This window comes from Anas platyrhynchos, chromosome 18 (assembly GCF_047663525.1).
Source record: "Anas platyrhynchos isolate ZD024472 breed Pekin duck chromosome 18, IASCAAS_PekinDuck_T2T, whole genome shotgun sequence".
Taxonomy (NCBI): domain Eukaryota; kingdom Metazoa; phylum Chordata; class Aves; order Anseriformes; family Anatidae; genus Anas; species Anas platyrhynchos.
The window spans coordinates 8676058-8697107 of NC_092604.1; the positions used below are offsets into that span (position 1 = coordinate 8676058).

General features: G+C 58.4%; 1 protein-coding gene across 2 annotated transcripts in view; it reads right to left on the reverse strand.

The window, feature by feature from the left end:
- The window catches only part of RXRA (retinoid X receptor alpha), a 94360-nt gene that overhangs the window by 17960 nt on the left and 55350 nt on the right, over positions 1-21050 (reverse strand). The window contains exons 1-5 of one of the 2 annotated variants that reach the window (XM_072025546.1): positions 17328-17348; positions 16768-17033; positions 11987-12137; positions 10921-11100; positions 1654-1823 (exon numbers count right to left, since the gene is read on the reverse strand). In XM_072025546.1, the coding sequence (XP_071881647.1) occupies positions 1654-1823; positions 10921-11100; positions 11987-12137; positions 16768-16977 (711 nt within the window). In that variant the 5' untranslated portion in view covers positions 16978-17033; positions 17328-17348. Of the gene's footprint in view, positions 1-1653; positions 1824-10920; positions 11101-11986; positions 12138-16767; positions 17034-17327; positions 17349-21050 lie in introns of those variants that run through there. The other variant, XM_027471073.3, reaches the window with a different exon arrangement.

Here is a 21050-nt window from a genome sequence, read left to right on the forward strand (position 1 = left end):
TCCCCTGAAGTATTTGTAATCCTGATAGCAGTCAGAGCCTCTCCCAGCCCTCCGCTAACCACAGCGGGGCTGCTTTCCTCCAAAAAAAGCCCCTCGGGTCACCCTGGCAATGGGGAGCCACAGAGGCAGGTGAGCTTCCCTTCAATCTGCTGCTGGAGAGCTTCACACGAGCCCTCCCTGTCCTTAGCAGGAAGCCTTACACAGCAAAAACTTCACTCCACGACCCGGCCATGATGTCCCTTGGCAGGTAAAGGCCAAAGAGAGCATCTCAGAGAAGCAGCCAAGGCTCAGATCCCTGCACGGAGCAGCCTGGCTCCAAGACCTGTTAAGCCCTGCAAGATGCGGTATTTCGGCTCAGTCCCCCAGCCTCCCGTGAAGAAAGAGATAAAGCAGCATTGCAGCAGAAAATAAATACTGCAGAGGCCTTCCGTCTCCCAGGAATTTCGTCATCTCAGCCCCACAGGTGCCCAGCACGGAGCAATAAGGAAAGCAGAGGGATATTTCCCCACGTGTTCCTGCTCTCAGCTGCCTGCCCGCCCAGCCCAGCTCCATCCCACAGGACCCATGGGATGCCCTGTGCTCCAGCCTCTCCCTGCCCTGAGTTTTGGGGTGATTTAAGCCCTCTGCAGCCCCATCTGATGCCCTTCAGCAGCAGTGCCCCTTGCTGCTTCCCCTGTGCCTGCCAGAAGACATCGCCTTGGGCAAATGGGAAACCAAGCACAGCTGACCCCAGCCCCAAAAGCACTTACAGGGTGGTGACAATTTATTTTCTTTCTCTCCCCCTTCCTTCCCTTTTCTTTCAGACTTCCAGTCCCTCAGTATGGCAGGGGTGGGGGCAATTAGCCTAAGTGTACTTTCTCTGCAATAAGGCTCTTTACGAGGGCTTTGTGCATGGTCTGTCCTAGGAGCCAGATTTCGGATAGGTTGGAGGCAGCTGCTTTGCAGGGAGGCCTTCTCCAAGCAAGGCTATCACCTGACGAGAAGGGAATCTAAGAAAGCACAGCAAGGCAGTTTCCCACCTCCCAGCCTCCCACTCGTTCCTATTCCACCAGCTCTCTCCTCCCTGCACAAGCTCCCGTTAGAGCCCTGCTGCTTCCAGCAGGCCCAGTTCTAACACAGACTTCCAAATGTGAAGGGAACTTGAGAGCAACCTTCTGCAGGTTTTCTCTTCTTCCAGGCCAGCAGCTGTACAATTCGGCATCTGGAAAGTCACACCCCGTTTTACAGCCCTTATCTCTCTGCACTTCAGCCACCAAGGTCTGGTTACGGGCCTGATTGGACTATGAGCTCGTCAGAGCTGGGGCTGTCTTCCTGCTTTTTAGCACTGCTGGCTGTTAAGTACAGCAAAACCTTTCCTTCCAGTCCTTTTAATTACGCCTTACGGCACAAGTTCCTCCCTGCAGCTCCGGACAGAGCACCCCTCGCTGTGTCTGAGACGGAGAGGTGCTGGCAGCAAGCAGGGCTTTGCTTTCCTCGGCCTTTCACCTGAGCTCATCTGCATTTCGGAGCCCTGCACAGCTCTTCTCCCCAAAATTAACCCTGCCCTGACCCAGGCTCGCTGCTGTGCTGGTGTTACACCAACACAGAGCCCCCCCTCCGTGCTCGCCCAGCCCCGTGTGCCAGGATGGGACCCAGGGGACATTGGGGTCTCACCGAGCTCGGCGTCAAGCCCATGTTCGCTTCAATGTACGTCTCTGTCTTGGGCTCCACGGCGAGTTCAGCTTCCAAGATCTTTTCCACGGGCATGTCCTCGTTGGCGCTACTTGTGGACTCCACCTCGTTCTCGTTGCGGTCTTTCCCCCGCTGCCTCTCCTCCTGGACAGCTGGAAACGGACAGAAAAAGGACAGGGTCAGCCCGGGGCTCCTGGCCATGGTGTTGCGGTCGAGCTGGGACCCTGAAGCTCCAGGGAGCCTTGAAAACCCAGAGCATCCTCAGTCCTTGTGACCTGCAGGAGCACACACACGTCAGCTGCCTCCTTCTCCAACCTGACCTCGCCACCACCGTGCTCGGTGCGGGTCGGGCTTGGGTGCGAGAAACGGGTGGGCACTGCTGCGGGGGAAGAAAAGGAGGAGGTGAACGGATAGCATAAGGGAACCCTCAAGAAAAGAGAATTTATCCATCTCCTGAGCCTGTCGGTGGTGAGTTTCCACGGAGGTCACGCCTTGCCCCTAGCGCCCTGGGGCTCCGCGGGACGCTGCCACCGTGGGAGCAGCCGCCGGCAGCAGGGATCTGCCCTCACGCGCCCCATGCAAACCCTGATCCAGCCTTCGTCTCAGGGCAGTTCCCACACCAACAGGAGAGACCTGTCCCGAAGCCTGTGCAAGGAGTAACCCAGCCAGAAGCGTGTCACGTGCCGATGAGTTCACGTCTACGAGCACCCAGATGAAAAAGGCTCGTTAGATGCTAATAATGTTCTTATTAACCAGCTCCTTTTGAAACCGGCACCGAGCTTTCACTAAACCTGGAAAGCAGCTCCACGCAGACAGTTACACGGGTAACCGGCTCTTTCTCAACCCTAACGTTACCTGCCCGAAATCCCCTGCTGCCCAGCACGGCGGGGTGGGAACGGCTGCAGCAAGAGGAGTTTCCATCCCTTGTCCCCAGAGACAAGTTCCCCAGCTCTTTGTCCAGGACTGAACGAGGCACTCAGTCACATAAAAAGCCTGCTACTTATTATCAGTTATCCTAACACTTTACCTCTTTGCTGAATTTAAACCTGGTTTTGTGAGCAGCAGGGGCACAGGCATTGTTCCAGCGACATCGGAGCTGCACCAGGAGACCCTTAGGGGATCGGTGAAAGCAGCTCCATGCCAAGCACAAGGATAAAATCTATAACACAAAACTGATTTCTTAAAAGCCAGGAAATTAAAACACGTGCTGAAGGAGCCCTGTACAGACACTGGTGGCATTATCTCCTCGCCAGCCCGCTCGGTGAGGGCTGCCCTCCTGCCGCGGCGCTGCAGCCTGCGGTTTGCTGCACGCCAACGGGACGTTTTGTTTGCTGGCAGAAAGCTCTCAGGCACGAAGTAAGAGGTTATTTTTGCAAGCTGCTCTAAGTTCACAGGCTGCAGAGGCTCCCCAGGCCCACACAGCATTTTCAGCTTGGCTGAGCAGGGCCAGGTAGACCGGTAAAGCTCAGATCTGCGACGTGGCTCTGGTCCATCTGGACCTTGTCTGGGTCAGATGCTTCGCTTTACTTTTTCAGGCCAACATCAAATCCTGACGAACTTTCTCCCCACACCCACCCACGCTCCTGTTTTCTCAGTCATAAAAAGACCAGAAATTTTTGCTTAATGCCAGCCCTTCCTCAACAGCACAGACGCCCCGGAGCTCTTCTGGGCACATTCGGAGAGATAAAACAGCTCCTGAACACCAGAAAAGCCTGGAGAAAGGCAAACTTGGAAAACGGGATTTTATAAAATGACTCAAACGCCAAAGACCTGATGCTCGGGTGCACAGGACACACAGATGAAGGTACAAAGTGTGGTTCCTGGCTCTGCAAGAGGCTGCCCGAGGCCAGTTTCCACCAGTGGGACCAGTCTGAGATGCATCCCCCAGCTCAGCTGCCAGTGGCTGGGCTGGACACTGGCATTTGTAGGAAAGTGCTGCAGAGGTCTGCATGGACAGCAGCTACTTCAAGCCTTAAATCTGCAGATCTCAGCCCCACCAACACCAACTGTCACATTCCATAAAGACCTGGGACCAGATCTCTGGAGTCCACTCCCCACTCCCACCAGGGATTAATCAAAAAAAAAGCCCCACGGTGGAGCTGATTAAAAAAAATATAAAAAAAAATCAAATGGGCTTGATTTGGAGCTGGGTTTCTTTGTGGCTCTGTTATTTGGTTCTGTTTATCTTAAAAAATAAAAAATGAAAAATAAAAAATGAAAAATAAAAATGAAAAATAAAAAAATAAAAAGAGAGAAATATAAACGTGGCCGCTGCATGGCAGCTTGTCTGGCAGTACTGCAATACCTTGTTCTTCTCGGCTTGCCAGAAGTCTTGGGGGCCGGGATGGATGGTGCTCCATCCCTGTAACACAGTAAAATTTAGAAAGGTCATTATATCGTCGGGTTCTCGGTACTTCTGCTGGATTTCTGTCCCTTCCTCTCACGGACATTGTAAGCTCATGGGGTTTGCTGTTTCTCCAGGTACAGAGATTAAAGACAAAAAACTAGAGGGGGTCTGTGACCGGCTCCTCCAACCCGAACTCTCCCTGGTGACACAATCAACATATGCAATGGATGCAGCCATGTCCTCATCCCCTGCTGCCCTCACCGCCCTGGATGCACGCTTTTAGCACCGTGCGGGTACCACCAACGCCAATTTCTGTATTTCGGGTGGCACAGCAGGGCACGTTTGTCCCCAGAGCAGGGCCGAGCTGTTGTTGCACCACCCCGTCCAACGTGCTGTGTTTTCGGAGACCAGCTTCTGCAGGCTCTTCTGTGCTGACGGCCGTGCTGATGCTTTTATTTTTCTTCAAGGAGACTCGTACGGTTGAGAGGTTTGTTTGTTTTTTTTGTTTTTTTTTTTTTTTTAGTCTGATTCTCCTAACAGAAGGGAAGCATTTAAAACCTGCAATGCACTTGAGGAGAAAAAAGATGCTGCAGTCGGGGAGCTCTCGGAGGCGGCCGCGCCTCCTCCAGCTATGTCTGAGCCGAGCCAAGGACAGAAGCCTGTGTTTGCCATGGCACCTGATGAAGAGGCGCTCACGTTATTCCGCTTCATTTGGCTTCTTCTTGCCCGAGGCTGGTTGCTGTCACTTCTCATCTCGAGATCCCAAGCCCGCCTGCACTTCCCCAGGCCGTGGTACAGCAATATACGTGCGCTAAGACCACTTCTTGGTGGCTTCTCCCTCTGAAAGAACCAAAATGCCTCATCCCGTGGCTTGCAGAAGAACCTCAGCTGCCCAGGACCAAGAGCTGACGTGAAAATAGTGCAAATTCCACCCGCTGCAGGGACAAGGAAAACTCTGCACCCCAACTGCTGTCACTGCTCCCCAAGCCTCGTGCCCTTGTCACCGAGCCCCTGCTCTCGGAGCCGTGCGAACGCCCCGGGATCCCAGTCCTCGGGCAGAAGGTTTCTTTCCTTTTCAAGCTTCTGGCTGGCGGAGAGAAACCCGCTGCTGTGATCTGCAGCCTAATTAGCTTGAAGAAAGAGAAAGATTTCAAATGCAAGCTCTGCTTCTAAAGCCTGGTGAGAGATGCAAGCAGAAAACCAACTTGGTGTCTCCGACGCTGATTCAGCAGCATTTTGCTGAAGTGCTCGGACCCATGGGCTCTGGACCAAAGCCACGGGTACCCCGACCTGCTGTCCTCGTGCTCAGGACCCCCAAGCTTCTGCACTCGAGGGATTTTAATGCAGGAAGCCAGAGGCACAGAGGGAATGGGGCTTTGCACCAAGGCAGTGCCGAGGTGCCCCCGTCAGCCGTGGGGTCAGAGCCGTGCCTGTCTGCTCGCAGAGAGCTGCAGGCTCCATCAGCTTGTAATCAGCCTGCCTCCAGAGACAGGAGGGCTTGTGTCTGAGACAAACTCCCCTCCTTCCAGGAGCAATAACATGGGCGACTGGCTGGGCTTTGTTCCTTTTCTCAGGGGACGAGGGGGAAGAATAATTCACTCCCACCAGGACGTGACTGAATGGGTCTTTCTCTGGGGGACGGATCCGGCGAGTGGCACACGGAGGGCAGGCACCAGCACTCGACTTCATCCCTGGGCAGTGCAAAAACCACGGCAGATGACAGCAGAAGAGGCACACGGGGCTGATGCCCCTTTCCAGACCACTCCAGCCCAGGCAGATTTCAGGGACCCAGGCAGATTTTCAGCCCCGGCCCCATCCCCAGGAGGCCCAAGGTTCTCGGGGCACGCGGCTGTGCCCATTTCACAGACGGGCAGCTGAAGCCTCTCGTGCCCAGCCCAGCCTCACTGGAGCACTGGCGGATGAGCGTGGCTTCCCCACCCAACCCTCTGCCTTTCAGAAGACCTGATCCCGCTGCCTCGGGTGCCGTCCTGCCAGCGGGGTGCCCCGGCTCGCCGCTCTCCTCTTGGAGAGCCCGGAGGCTCCGGTGGCCTCCAAGACCCAAACCTGCTCCATTTTCCCCGAGCCTACAAGTGGGTGGCTGCTTTATTTATGAAGTGCTGGGGGGAGGGTTATTGGGGATTTCCGTTTCACCAGCGGTGGAATTTATTGGGCTCTGCTGCCTTTTTATGAAGCTGCATCTCAGCCGTGCATCAGAGGCATCTTGAAGCGCTTACGCCTGAGGTACCTGTTTATATGGAAAGCGCCGCCATGGCTGGGGAAACCAATCCCCACCGTGTTCCTCCTGCCTCGCCTTCGTGTGGCTGTGCCTCCCTTGTCTCCCAGATGCAGCTTTTTATGGTGAACAAGCTCAAAAGCTGCGGTACGGGAAATAAACGGCGGCGCTTTCACTTGGATATGGTGTTTGGTATTGCTAAGAGAGGCAAAATGCTGCCGTGATGCTAAGAAATGTGATGTCAGGGAAATGGAGTGTTAAAGAGTGGATGGAGATATTCGCACGCAGTCAGCCTGCACAGGGAAGGGCTTTGGAAAACAAAAGCTAAAAGGAGCAGGTCACTTCACTCTCACAACCTGGGCACGGCAAAGTATAACACTGCCAAAGCAGGGAGAGAAAATCAGAAACCAAACCCTTTTTCTCAACCTTCAAAGTATCCTTCAAAACAACAACAACGAAAAAAAAAAAAAGAAACACAACAGCATCCTTTAACCAGCTGCTTTAAAGAGCAGCTCTTTAAAAGGATATAAGAAACAAGCTCATTAAGCCGAAAAGCATTTTCCATTCCAAAATTACTCCTAAAAATAACTGCGCTCTTGAACTCTGCCCCTTCGCTGGGGTATGGCCACTTGTCTGCTTTTGCGTTCAGATGGAAGGGCAGGCGGGAGACCCGAATTCCTGCTCTTTTTCCCCAGACTCCTCTCGCTCCTTTTTGCCCCGAGGATGCTCCGGGAGCTGGGGCTGGAGGTGCAGGGGCTGCAGAGATGCAGCGGGGGGGGTTTGGGCGCATATCAGTGAGCTCCGAATGACTCCTGGCCAACACGGGAGGACACTTGGGTCCCTCAGGGCTGAGTGGGTGATGGGGGCAGCTCCCAGGAGAGGTGCTGAGGTTCTGCAGGCACAAAGCTTCCTGCAGGGCTCAGCAGGGAGCCCACCCCGGGTTAAGACCCTCGGCCCTGCAGGAGCTCGGGGTAACGGGGTCCTGGAGCCAGCGAGGGACATCCGAGCGCTGCGGCATCGCGCCTTGGAGGCTGCTGGAGGCCACCACCACCACGTCGTGGCTTTGGGGGTCACTCACACGACTTCTTGGAGGAGAAGCACCACCAGCCAGCCACCCCGGATGGCCTCGGTCTCGGCAGGGCAAGCGGAGAGCCGCGGGCTGCCCGGGGAAGGGAAGGAGCGGCGGGGGCGGAGGGGGCCGGGCTATGCCGTTCCCAACGGGGGCTCGCTGTGAGCTGCTGCGGGAGCATGGGAAAGGGCTCCTTGCTGCTGCTTCCTGCTCCTGGTGCTGGTGATACGGGGCTGGGACCCCACTGCAGGAGAAAACAGCACTGCTAACACGGGGCCAGGGGGTTTGCAGGCTCGGGTGACCCCGCTCAGCTCCGAAGCTAACCCCAGCTAACAGCCCTGCATGCAAGTTGCCGTTATCCCAAGACCCTGGGTGTTTACTCCCATCTCTTTGCAAGACCTCCTCCTCCCCAGCTCAACGGCACTTTCCATTTTTTTTCCCTTAAAATAGACGGCTGCTGATGCGCAGAGCCTCCAAAGCTGTTCTGCTAACCGAGACCCACCTCAGACCCTAATCAGGAACAGATCAAGCAGCGAGTTGGCCTTCTGGATGCAAACAGCCACCCCCACAGCAATAATCCCTGCATTAGTCAAGATCCCTGATGGTAATCTCACTTTTGTTGACTATCCGGTATTCGGTGGGAGACAGAGTGCAAAAACCAAAGGCTCGCACAGCTGGCAGTAATTCACAGGGGAAAAATGCTCCCAGTCACTTATTTATGACCACCTCAGTACCTCGGAACCCACGAGGCTTGGACAGCATCAGCATCTATCAGCATCCATCCCACCCTTCCCTTAACGGGGAGCAGCTGGAGGTGCACACTCTAGGAGGAATCCTCCACTTCTGCAGGCTTTCACCCCTTGAAGCCAATATCCCCCAGACCTGGCTGGAAAAGCCAAGCCTCCCGGCACAGAAGCAGTGCCCTGTCCTTCCAGGAGCACATCCCGAGCTCCCTCCACCGTACGCACGCTGCCTCCCCCGCCCTGGGATTCCCCCTGGAATTGCAGGGATCCCCCCCTGGAGCACAGGGTCAGGGTCTGCCTGCCCTTGGCACAAGCACCTGGAGCCCCCCGGGTGCTGGGAGCTCAAAGCCAACCCATCAGCTACATAAGGAGCCTTTTAACCCTCCTTGCACAGGGTTTTTGGGCAAGCCCTGCAGCCCTCATCTTCCCAGTGTAGCTCTGCAGCTCACAGCAGCGCCCGCTGCCACACAGGATGCGTTTTAGTTCTTCACCGGAGCGCTTAGCCCTTAGTTTAGAGGGTTTTACTGCACTTCCACGACATCCAAATACCTTTGGGCTACAGGAGAGAGACTTTCCCAGCAGGAGTCTGGTATGCGTTTATGTAGCTATAAATTAGGTCTCCAGAGCGAGATATTTTTTAAGGAAATGAGGCCCATTACCCCGGCTGTTACTTAAAAGATGGAACAGTTTACACGAGAGGATAAAAAGCCAGCTTTGTTGTTAAGCGAGCATTTGGGCAAAAGGAATTACCGGGCGGGATTTAGCCCAAAGCTGCTCCCCAAAAGAGAGGCGGCGTGGAGACGGCAGGGCTGCTGTGAGGACAAGGCTCCTGGCTGGCCCTGCAGGACAGCAGTGAGCTGGGATGGATGCAAGGGGAAGGAGATACTCTGTTGGCACATCAGGTGGGTAATCCCACGTGAAATCCGGGAGCTTCTCGAAACCAAAGCTCAGCAAGCTCCAACTTCTCTCTTTCAGGTCTGAAAACAGCCCTGGGACATCTCCAAACCTGGCAGGAGGCGCTGAGCTGCCAGGCTTGTAACAGGAGAGATCTTTATCTGGGGACCAGGGCAGCTATCCCAGCTTTCCCTACACGGGGTTTTTACCCCAAACACCCGCTGGCTGCCAACACACCGGGATTTTCCCCTTCTCCAGAGCTCTCCTCGTGCAGCGCCGGCAGCGGATCAGCCCGCGCCGCCTGAGCGCCCTCGTGGAGTTCCGAAGCTCCCATCTGTCACACTTTTAAATAATTGGCTGATCGTTACGAATTCATTCGGTATTCATTGTGATAATGTTAATCAAGATGAATTAATAGAGTCCTCCTACTGTACGCGCTCCCCGGGGAATTCCACCACCACTTAGAAATTAATTAATAGGGCTATAATTTTAATGGTGCTGCCCATGCAATCCCCGCTAACGGTAGGCACGAGGCAGGTGCCCAATGGCAGGAGATCAGCGCGGGCGAGCCGAGGGGAAAGAGATGAGCAGGATCACAAATGGCCATGTGCTCTGCCCGCGTGGATCTGTCTGTAGGGTTTTGCCTTTCCCCCGCCCCACAGCCTGCCTGCAGCCCTGCCGTGCAGCCGCTCGTCTCCGTGCGCTTGTCCTGGATGTGTGTCCTGGGGGTCCAAGCGGGCTGCACCCCCTCTGCCCTTGTGTGCACCAGTTTTCTTCTCCAAGGAGAAGTTTGCCACAGAGAAATCCCCTCTCCAATGAATATTTGCTGGGGGTGACGGCGGGGAGGGAGCCAGGAGCACCCCAAGGTCCACCTGGGGGTGTCTCTCGGAGGCACCCGCTGTGCATCGTGTTCCTAACAAAAGAAACGTGTCCACCCCCTCAAACCACGCTGCTCCATCAAACGAGGTGTCTGCCCGCAGCCACACCTGGCAGAGCCACCTCCCCGTGCACAACCCGTCGCTGTTTGGGGCAGAAAGCCACAATTTTGAGCTCTGAAGGATGAAACTCCATGGGGCCAGGGAGAGCAGGGGTGCATTTCGTGCCCGGGATAAGACCAAGAGCTCTCCAAAAGGACACGTCGGGAGCACCACTCGCTGCAGCCGGCAGAGGAAGGGCTCTACCCGCCTGCCCCAGGCCAGGGTGCTCGGCAGATGTAAGGGGAGAAGGCACCGGAGACCTGAGCAGCACCGAGGGGTCATTTTCACATCGCCTCTGCTAAAAGCCTATTCTGCCAGCAGTTTGAAAGAGGTGCAGTCAGCATTTAAAAAGAGCATTGAAAAGAAGCCCTGCCAGGGAGTTTCAGATCCTACATTTACATTCCAGTAAGGGTAGGGGAGATCTTTTTACAAGACTGAATTTCCTTTATCCTCCCAGGAAGAAAAAGAAAAAAAAAAAAAAAACAGTATCACTGCTGCTAGGGAATTTTTCTGGGTTAGGGCAGCGGAGCCCTGAGCCGAGGCCGTGTCCGCAGGCAGCCGAGCAGGGCGATAACTCCCCTCACCCCAACAGCCACCCCGTGAGAGGTGTGAAAGATAAACAGCGAGCCGCTGGGACGCACCAGCTGCGGGAGCCTCTCCGAGGCAGCAGCACAGTAACCGTGGGCTCTTTGCGCAACGTCCCCTGACCAGCTCAGGGTTTGCAGGGCTCAGCATCCCGGGCTGCATGGGATGGGAAGGCAAAGCCAGGTTTGTCCCCCAAAACGTGCCCCAGCAGCTTTCTCACCTCTCTCCAGGGAAAGGAAAGGTGGGAAAGGAAAGCTCTTGGTGCGTTTTCTACCATAAAATAACCCCAAAACGAGGAGAGCGAGCTCCCAGGCAGCATGTTGGAGCCTCCCAGAGAAGGACAGGTGCCTGCAGGACGCACAGCACCCTTGGGTGCCCAGGCCAGGCTCTCTCTGCCTTACCTTCTCGCTTCATCCCCATGGCAAGACACTTCTGGTAGCGGCAGTACTGGCAGCGGTTGCGCTGGCGTTTGTCGATCAGGCAGTCCTTGTTGTCGCGGCACGTGTAGGTCAGGTCCTTCCGCACCGTGCGCTTGAAGAAGCCTTTGCAGCCCTCGCAGCTGTACACCCCGTAATGTTTACCTGCAATGGGGACAGGATTTGGGTTAGGGGATGCACCGAGGGTCCCGGGGGCCCAAAGATGCCCCAGGGACCCGCAGCTCTGCCCAGGGCAGTGCCCGGGGGAAGCCGAGGCTTTTTGGCACGGTGACCGTGAGCTGAAGAGCAGCAGCTTTGCCTTCACTTGACTTCCAGACCATCCGAGAAAGCCAGAAAAAGCCCCCACCATTTGGGAATGAAACCAAGGGAGATGCAGCACAGCAAAAAATGGGGGCACATCCCTGTCCCCCCGCTCCCCCTGGGCACCCCACGCCGCACACGAGGCTCAGCCTGCTCTGCCACGCGCCCCCCTCCAGCCGCCAAGCCTGACAGAGCAAGGAGGGGTCCCCAAGGACCTCCAAACCCAGACGCCAGAGCACTTACAGAGCAGAAAGCTTTTAAAATAGCATGAGAATAAAGGGAATTAGCACATCTTTATCTCCCATGAGTGGAGAGGCTCCATGCGAAGCACATCTTTTTATCTGGTGCTATGTGATGAGACCAGCAACGGATCAAAGGATGCGGAGAGAGGGACGCTCAGCTAATGCCCGGCCTTCTGAGGGGCAGCACTGCTTAGGGCCGAGGATAAAACACCGCTGGCTAAGCTGTGACCTGGGGGATTTGCTCCTCCGAGGAGCTGGACAAATTGTTTACTTCTCTCCTTACCGTCAGGGCATGATGAAGAATGGGAGAGGTCAAAGAGCCGCGGCGAGCACATCTCACCTGGCTCGTGACAGCGCCCGCCTGAGAGCAGACAGCCTGGGGAGGCTTTTGTATAGGGTTTTTTTTGTCCCCGTGTGCCCCGGCCACGATGCCAAGCCTCGCTGTGCTCGTGCAGGGCAGCAGCACCCAGCACAGGGACCAGCCGTACCTGAAGACCTGTCCCCGCAGATGGCACATATGTGCTTGGTGAAGGAGGCCATCGTTCCTGAGGGATGTGCTGGCACTTTGAGGACCCCGTTGAGCCCCAGGGGGGGCTTGATGTCTTCGGAGCTGCTGACGGGGTTCATGGGCGAGTTGAGCTGTCGAGACAAAAGCAGAGCACTCAGCAGGGAGCAGGCGGGACGTGGGGGCTACGTTTGGAGTAGGGGACACCCCTCAAACGGGGACAACCACAGTTTAAAACCCACATCCGCAGCGCTGAGCCAAGAGGATTTGGGCACCTGAGACCAGAAACCAAAGCCCAGGGGCTCGTCTGCTGCCCTGGCTCGGAGCTGGTGGCAGGGGGACACCGGGTCCTGCTCCCAGCACCAGCCCCATGGGAGATGCTCCGGCATGGATTAACGTGAGGCTGAGCTCCTTCTGTGCCGCCCAGCACCACGGCACAGCCCGCATCTCCTCGTGCTCCCCAGCCCTCCCCCTGGTGTAAAGGGCAGGGAGGATGCTTGGCAGCAACAGCTCGTGGGAGCGAGCGCTTGCAGGGATGACAAAGGCCAGGACACGAGCGCTTTCGCTCGGCAATTTATAGATCTCCTTTTAGCGTTCTCTCTCTCCAAAGGAAAGCTCTGCAGCAAATAAATAGATCCCAGCTGCAGCGGGGCCTGGCTTTGCAGAGCTGGCAGGCGTGGGACACCGCTCGGCGCTCTGCAGCCCGCCGGGCTCCCATCCCGACCCTGCCGAGCCCGACAGGCAGGGAAAAAGGAGCAGAATTAAAAGCAGCAGCTGGGACAGGGGTGCTGGTGAGGATTCCTGCTTTATATCACAGGCAGGGCCCCGTGATCCCCCCAAACACAAGGGTAAACTGAGGCACGGAGATGTAAGGGGGACCCGTGACGGTATCACAGCAACCTGTGCAGCTGGGGCTGATCCACACCAGCTCTGCCATCCGTGCCTCTGCCCACGGCTGCACGCCCCTCACAGCTCACTGAGGCGTGAAGGGAAGGTGTGAGAGGACGGAATTACAGCCCCAGCCTCCGAGTTACAAGCCGGCATCCTCATCTCAGCAGCCGTCCACGCCTGCACAGCCTCGGGGGTTTTCTTTGCGCCAGGAGGCCGAGCAGATTTTATGCACCGTGTCATCAGAAAGACCTTGCTGCACGCTGCTCCGTGCCGCTGCCACCATGCCCTCCCTGCTCAGCCCCATCGAGAGGGGCCAGGGACACAGCAGGGTCCCCTACCCGGCCCTGGGGGGGTTTAAATGTGCCCCTGGGGTGCACAGAGCCAGGCTTGTTCAGCCCCAGACAGCAGCGAGGAGCGGTGCCAAGGACTGCAGCAGAGCCCCCAGCCCTGCCAAGTACTAAATCCAGGTGGGATCCGCAGGGTTTGTGCTTCGCCTTGTTGTCTCTCTCCTCCCTTAATAGAGACGCTCGGCAATTGCACTTGTCACAAATTAATTCAGGGAAGTCCCAGGGCTCGCGATCCGTCAATGAGACGAGCACAGCCGCTCCTCTGCCTTTCAAGTCTCCGGGCTGGTGGGGAATATTTGGCAGGCAGCTGACTAATAACCGCAGAGCGGAGCGAGGCAAACCCCCCCCCCCCCGGAGAAATGTGAAGGGTTTTCCTCTCCTGCCCTGCCCGTGACAGATGAGGAAACCAAAGGCAGCGGGACCCGGAGCTGTGCTCCTGGCTCTCAGCTGCTCGGGGCCGTTCGGTTCCCCCACGATGGGGCAGGGAGGGGACCGGGAGCATCGCCCTTTGGGGCCTGACAACACCAAGGAGAAAGGCACGAGCTACCTGCAGAGGCACTGCAGCGGCACATCCCTCCACGGTTTTGGGGTCACTGGCTCGAGCAACACTCCCTGGAGCACTTTTTTGGGAACAGAGCCATTTGCCAGGTGCCGCGCTGTCACCTGCTGCTGCCACGTCGCAGCCGGGGCAGAGGACTTCAGCTGAAGATAAACCATCCTCCACCACATCCCCCAGCCCCAGCAGCCCACCGAGCCCATCCGAGCATCCCTCTGGGGGGTGTCCAGCAAAATGAGACGTGGAGAGAGCATCACCTCGCCCCTACCCCAGCCCTCGGGGGTCCCACCGCCCCCCTGGGCATCAGCACTACGCCTGCCGGGGCTGAGTCAGCCCCAGGCTGGGAGGAGAAGTCCTGGGTTCCTCTTGCAGCACCCGCCTGAGTTTCGGCAGAAGCCCCACGTGTTCTGTGGGGTTCCCACGCCGCCCCGGCGCCGGCCCCGCTCCTTCCCCTCGCGGCTGGCGCGGAGCCGGCAGCACGTGCCGCGGGGAGCCCGCACGGCCCCGGCCCCGAGTTTCTGCCCCCCCTTCCCCGGGCAGGATGGCTCCAGCCCTGCGAGGCAGCCGGGGACCCAGGGGAACTGCTGCTCCGCTTCCCGAATGACGTGGCAGCCCCGTGCGCTGGGACTCCTCGGCTCCTCTCCTTTCCCTTTTTAGTTCATTGCGCCGGGGACCGAATCCTGTCCCCTCTGTTCCACTGGCAACCTCCTTTTCGGAGGCTTCCTCTTCCAAAAAAACAAAAAAAACAACACCCTACTCTTTCTGCAGCCCCCCTGGATTTACAAAGAGCCCTGTGCCAAGGCAGGGAGCAGCCCTGCAGAAGCCTGATCCTGCTCCTGGCCTCTCCCTGCTCATCCCCGAGCTGCTGCTGGCTGCGAGCAGCAGAGCAGGAGGGAGAGGAAGAAACATCCAGCGTGGGAAGCCCCTCCCTGTCATCTCTTACTGAAAACACTTTTTTTTTTTATTATTATTATTGTTTTCCCAGAAACTTGAAGAGGTCTTAAAGACGTGTTAAATCCCAGTAAACAGCCTCCTGGTCGGGCTGGGGCTTTGCTCCCCGCTGCAAAGCGCCCCAGGGCTTTCTGCCGGCACGTGCCCAGCTCCGTGCGAGCACCCAGCTCCCCAAATCCCCCCCCTGGGGAGCAGCGAGGGGTCCCTGGGTGCTGGGGACCCCCTTGTAGGGCATCCCGGCTGCTGGGCTGCGTTTGGAGGCTCTGCGAGCTCCCAGGCGGGGAGGGGATGCTCGGGGTCAAGGCTGATGTCTTGTGTGGGGCTGGAGGAGCCCCATGGCGTGGGATGAAACACAGAGGGAGAGCAGCCCGAATCCGGGGAGCTGACAGCCCAAATTTGGGGGAGCGGAGGGCTCCTTCCCACCCCGATGCCGGCAGGAGCTGGGGAAGAGGCTGAAGAGGCCTCAGCGTCCCCGTTGCCCTTCTGCTCCGCTGCCTCACACGAGGCAACGAGGCGTGGCCTGATGGCAAGTGGCACCCGCCAGCTGACACCGAGCTCCTTCCAGCAGGGCCGGCCCCACCCGGCGGCTGGGCCCTCACGCCTCATTACCCCCTTCCTCCTCCTCCTCCTCCTCCTCCTCCTCCTCCACAGGCCCAGGTAGGCCCCCCAGCCCGCTGCCAGGGCCCTGAGGCGCCCAGACAGGGGACAGCCGGCAGGAGCCAGCGGGTTGGAAACCTCCTCGAGGAAAACCACCTCAGACACGGCCGCGGCCGGGCTCGGGGATGCTCCCCGGCACCACCCGACCGCGCTCTCGCTTCCCCTTTTTTCACCCCACCGCTGGGTTTTATTTCGGTTCCTCCAGCCCCTCCGCCCCTAAAGCACCCCGTGCCCTTCAGTCGAAGCCGGGGCCGCGTCGCCCCTTTCCTCCCCCCTTCCCCGCTCCTTCCCCACCCTTTTGATGCTCTCCCAGCCCCTTTGGCTCTCGCTGCCCCTTCCCAGGAGCCGTTTCAGTTCCCCCTTCCCTCAGTCACGGGATGGGAGGCGGCACTGCCACCCTGCCCCTTGGCTCTGCTCCGGGCAGGGGCACAGATTTATAGGGTCAGAGGCTGGATCCGGCATGAGGGAACCCTGCAGCCACCTCCCTGCGGTGTGGGGTGCGTTGGATCCCGGGGGAGCCCCAGGGCTGGCTGACACTGCCGGCACAGCGCGTCCCTCCCCGGCCCTGGGCAGAAAAACCCCTTCTTGCTGGAAAGCAATCAGGCCCAGATTTAAAAATAAAGGTGCCGGCAGGTGCTCGACTCCCGGCGAGGGCTGGGAATAAATAACCCAGCAGTGAGTGGCAGGTGGCAGCCAATTCCTTAATCTGCCCTTTTACTAAACATGTAACGTGCGAGCAGCCAGCAACAGGTGGCGGGGGCTGGCCAGCTCGCCCCGATCCTGCTATTTTTAAAAAGAGCTTATCTCTCCCCCGTTGGAGGGTTTTTTTTTATATAATCTTCAGCCAACCAACACCGGTTCCTCCCTCCATGAGGGGCAGGAGGGGCAGCAAGCAGGGGAGCCCCCCGGTGCGTGCCTCGGGGAGCGGGGACCAAGAGGGGACGTGTGGGGTCCCAGGGAGGGGACAGGGCAGTGCCGGGGGGGGCTCCGTCCCCTTTGCCCGAGCTCAGCCCATCCCCAGGAGACCCAGGGGCAGTCCCTGCTCCTGTTTCACTCCCATCTAGGAGCAGGGGGGGGCCAGGTGATGGCAGCTGACGGATGGATGGATGCTATCCAGCCCTGCGCCCCCGCGGTCCCCCCACCCTGCCGGAGCAGCCCCAGCTTCATTTCCCCCTTGGGCTTCTGCTTTTCGCCACCCTTCGGCGCCTGCCCGCCTCTCCAAGGATGTCTGCGAGGGGGTTTTGCTCCCCGTGCTCGCTTGGGAAGCACAACGGGGCCAGGATCATCCCCCCCACCCCTCCCCGGCTGTGTCCTTGCCCCTATAAAGGAGCAGGGGCCACGTCCCCATCCCCTTCCCCTTACCTGCGGGCTGCTGGTACCGAATCCCAGGCTGGGCGTGGAGGGGACGGACATCGAGTGCGGGCCCATGGGGGAGCTGATGACGGAGAAGGGGGGCCCCATGCCGTTGATGGGCGAGCTCAGGGTGCTGATGGGCGAGTGGAGCTGACCCGGGGAGCCCAGCGAGGAGCCGATGCCCGGCCCGATGGACGGGTGGAGGGAGGGGGTGGCCATGGGGCCCCGGCTGGTGGGGGAGTTCAGGGACGTGGAATTGACTTGGTTTGAGAAATCTGCAAGAGAGGAAGAAGACAGCGGGGTTTCAGTCTCCAGCCCGGCGCAGGCTCTGCCCTCAGCAAGCCCCAGCTGCTTCCCGACACCCCCAAACTCCTTCTGCCCTGCTTCCCAACCCCCCAGCTGCTGCACGACCCCAAATTCAACACAGAGAGCCTCTAGACACGGTTGTCACTGCCTTCCTCCCCCTTCAACCTCTGTACCCAGCCCTAGCCTCTGCCTGGAGGCAGCATCGCCCCCAGGAACGGGGTGCCCCCCTCCCACCCCACAATACACCCCAAATGGGATCTAACGGGGCTGCTCGAGGCACGGGACAGCAGGGACCCCAGCAGCACCCCAAAACCCAGGGGTGGTGGTGCCGGGGGGGTTGCACGGCAGAGGCTGGTTGGGTTTCTGTGTCCGACCGGCTCGGCCGTCCCAGGGGAGCAGGAGGACGGGGGGCAGGAAGGGGGGGGGGGGGCATTTAAAAATAGCCACCCGATTCTCTCTGGAGAGGAGACATGGAGCCATTCCTGGCACATTTCCTCCTCATCCTGTCACGCTGCCTGCAAAACAATCCTGGACGAGGAAGGGGGCAGGCTCGTGGCCCCCCAGGGGGACGCAGGGGGGTGGACGGGAGGTGAGCAGTGGGGCCGTGGGACCCCCAGGGACCCCCCCGGCTGCCCTGCAAACGTGCAGCCAGAGAGGGGCAGGCGGCTGGGTGAGGGGTTGGTTTGCTCACAGGGAGCTGCTGCTGGGGATTCGGCCCCAAGTGGGGCACGAGAGACCCCCGAGGGCTGCCCCTGCTCGGGGCACTGCCACTTGGAGCCGTGCTGCCCCGGCACCGAGCCCCCCCAAGGCGCACGGCCCCCCGCACGGCACAGCCCCCCCAGCAGGACCCCATGCGCCTTCCTCCCTTGTAAGCATCACAGATGCCACGTGCCAGGAGAGAGGCTTGCTCCCTGCACGGGTAATTCCTTAAACTCCCGGATAAACACCAGAAACGGGTTCCCCAAGGTGATGGGGCTGCAAAAAAATGGGGATTAGCCCCAAAGTGGGGACGCATCCAGCTCTGCGCATGTGTCCCATCCCATCTCGGCCAGGCAAAGCACCCAGCCCGGTGCCACCCTCCTGGCACACGTCCCCACGGACAGGGCCCGCGGTCCCCAGGGGCCTGGCCTCACGTGGGCTCTGGCAGGATGTTGATAGAAGATAACCGCCGGCCCTCGCGTCACCCGCGGCAGGATGACGTGCGTGCGGCGCACCAGGAACCCCGGGAAATTCCTCCAGCTTTCGGGGTCTGGTCCCGAGGTTTAGCACACCTGGACCGTGCTCCCCACTTCTCTGCCTTTTGGATTTTTTTATAGGGCTTGGAGCAGGGCTTGGCACCACCAAGTACTCCGGGGACCCGGGATGTGGGCTGCGCTCCTGTCCTTTGCTCCCAGGGGCAGAGGGGAATGGGTGAAATTTATTTTGCAGTGGGCTGTGCAGCTGGGCATGGGGACCCCACCAGCCTTTCTCCGGAGGAGCCACACCAACACCAGAAGCTGTGGAGCGAGGCGATGGACAGGGCTGGAGATGCCCTGGGATGAGTCTGAGGATGGATGCGCCGGGTCCCCGGCCCCAAAGGTGCACGGAGGAAGCAGGCACTTGACCTGGCAGCGGGGGAAAGGAAGCGCCCCACGGCCGTGCCTTTCCCATCTCCTCAATATCTCAGGCAGCGAAGCAGGCGAGGTCAGGGGCGGGTTACTGGCGACCAGCCCGTGCCTACTCGAGCACATCAGAAAGCAAAGCACGTGCGGGGCCTCAGCCACTGTCCCGGCACCTCTCCCGAAATCAGGTCCCCCCGAGCAGGAGGGGGGAGCAGCTCCCCAGCCCGCGCCCCCCGCCCGGCCCCCTGCACCCATCCTGTTTACGCGCTTCCCCCGGCAAGCAGGCGCATTCCCCCGCACCCACTGAGGAACTGGGTGTGCTGCCGACGGCTGGCGTGGAGAAACACGGCCAGGCAGCAAAGAAAAAAAAAAAAACACAAGGAGAGGTGGGGAGGAGGAACCTCGCACGCCACAGAGAAGCGCTTTAGGCACGGGTGTGCGTTTGGGTGTGTTTTCACCCAAATCCCATAGGAGAATGTTCCGAAGTCTGGAGCAGAGCGCTGCGATTCGAGCACCTTGAGCACCCAGAAGTTTTCCCTTCTCACCCAAAAGCTTCCCCATCACTGCGGTGGGGAGCATTTGCCTCTGATTGCAGCCCTCGTGTGCGCACCCGGCTGGAGGAAAATCAGGGAGACACGGCTCCGAGCACCCCGTGGCTAGCAGCTGCACTTCCACGCAGGACTCCTTCCTAGGATGCTAAAATCCTGGCAGCCAGGCTGAGGAACTATCCTTCATCTCAACAAACTCAAGCAAAAAAAACACCTAGGTTGAAGGTCTCTGGAGCGAACCGGGGAAGGTTTTTTTCCCCGGTGCCATTTCGGCTCGAGCAGCGCGAGGCTTCCCACTTTCCTTGCGGAGTTTTGCTGTTTGAAGCTGCTGTGTGTGACTATCTCTTGACCAAAATAAACTCCGTGCCTGTTTCTAAATACAAAAAAAAAAAAAAAAAAAAAAAAAGTTCCCTAAGCATTTCCCCTCCTGCCGCACCCATAAATTGCAGCTATTTTCTCTGTGCGGCCTTTGTTTAAACACAACGACCTCTATATATCTTACGAGATGCCCCATGGCAGTTGGGAGATCAGAACCGAGCGCTGCTCAGCAGCTGAGGAATTTGCAGGGAAGCTCTTTTCCTTCTCCGAACGACGAACCCGCGAGCCACAGAATTTGGAGGGGAATTTTCCCAAAGAAGAAGACCTTCGGGGCAGCCCATGCGCTCCACTGACAGCAGTGGGGTCACGGAGCCGTGTGTGTGCTCTCAGCTCTCCTCCACGGCCGAGGAACTTCCTTTAGCTCTGCCCGAGGAATTATTTCAGCTCCAGCCTCTGCAGGGAGCGATCCGGCCTCGAGACCAGGAGCCTGACCCTGGTTTTGGCCAGCAGGGTGCTCACCGCAGCCCTCCACAACACCGCTTCTGGGTGCCACCACCCCTGCTTCACGGGTGGGGAAACTGAGGCACAAGAAAGCCTCCGGCCTGCTCCTTGACACCCATTTCTGCAGGAGCAGCAGGAGGCTGAGGCCGAGGAGGAACCCGGCCGGCACCAGCAGGGCACGGCGTCCGCGACCTTCCCCAAGGTCACGAGGGAAACCGGAGCCAAAGCCCGGAATAGATCCTGGGGACGGCAAGACCCAGGCTAGCATCTCGGCCGCTCAATCAACCTCCCCTGTAATTTATTATTATTTTTTTTTTCCATCCTCCTGGCTCGGCGCCAGGCAGCACTCCTTCGCTATTATTAATTTTCAATACGGCAAGGAAAAATCTCCCAAAAACATTTGTCCCCATTCCCATCCCGCGGCGCCGGCCGCTCCGCTGTCTTAAGCAGCCCGGGAGCTTTGCAGCCTCTAGGAGAGAGGCGATTTGAACCCTCCCAGCCCACAAAACGTCCCGCAGCAGAAACAATTACAACAGCGCAGGGGGGATTTTTTTTTTTCCCAGGATAGCTCCTTTGTACCAGAATGAACCGTACCAGCAGAAGCTTTCGCCCCTATAATCTTCATTTCTGCCTAAGAGGCTTTGCCAGTAAAACTACAGTGACCCAGCTCTGCTGGAAAACCTTTTCTAGCCTATCCCGGGTGCTGAGGGGAAGCTCAAAGCTGTGTCTTGAGTCACCCAGAGGAGAAGAAGCCGCATTTCTCTGTGGCCGAGGCGTCAGAGCCAGGCATGTGCCCGAGCGGGGCCCCGTGGCTGTGGCTGGGGGAGAGCCCCAGCTGAGGCCAGCTGAGATTCAGAAAGGCGCCCACACCCCCCGGGTTTCCGCTATTTTATTTTTTTTTTTTTTTTTCTCAGCATCTCTTCCTCCTTAATCAGCAAGAAGATCAATTCTGGGTATTGCACAGCAGGAAATTCTAAATTTGGGCGGCCGCTCCCTTCCGCAGCGCAGCCCTGGGCGC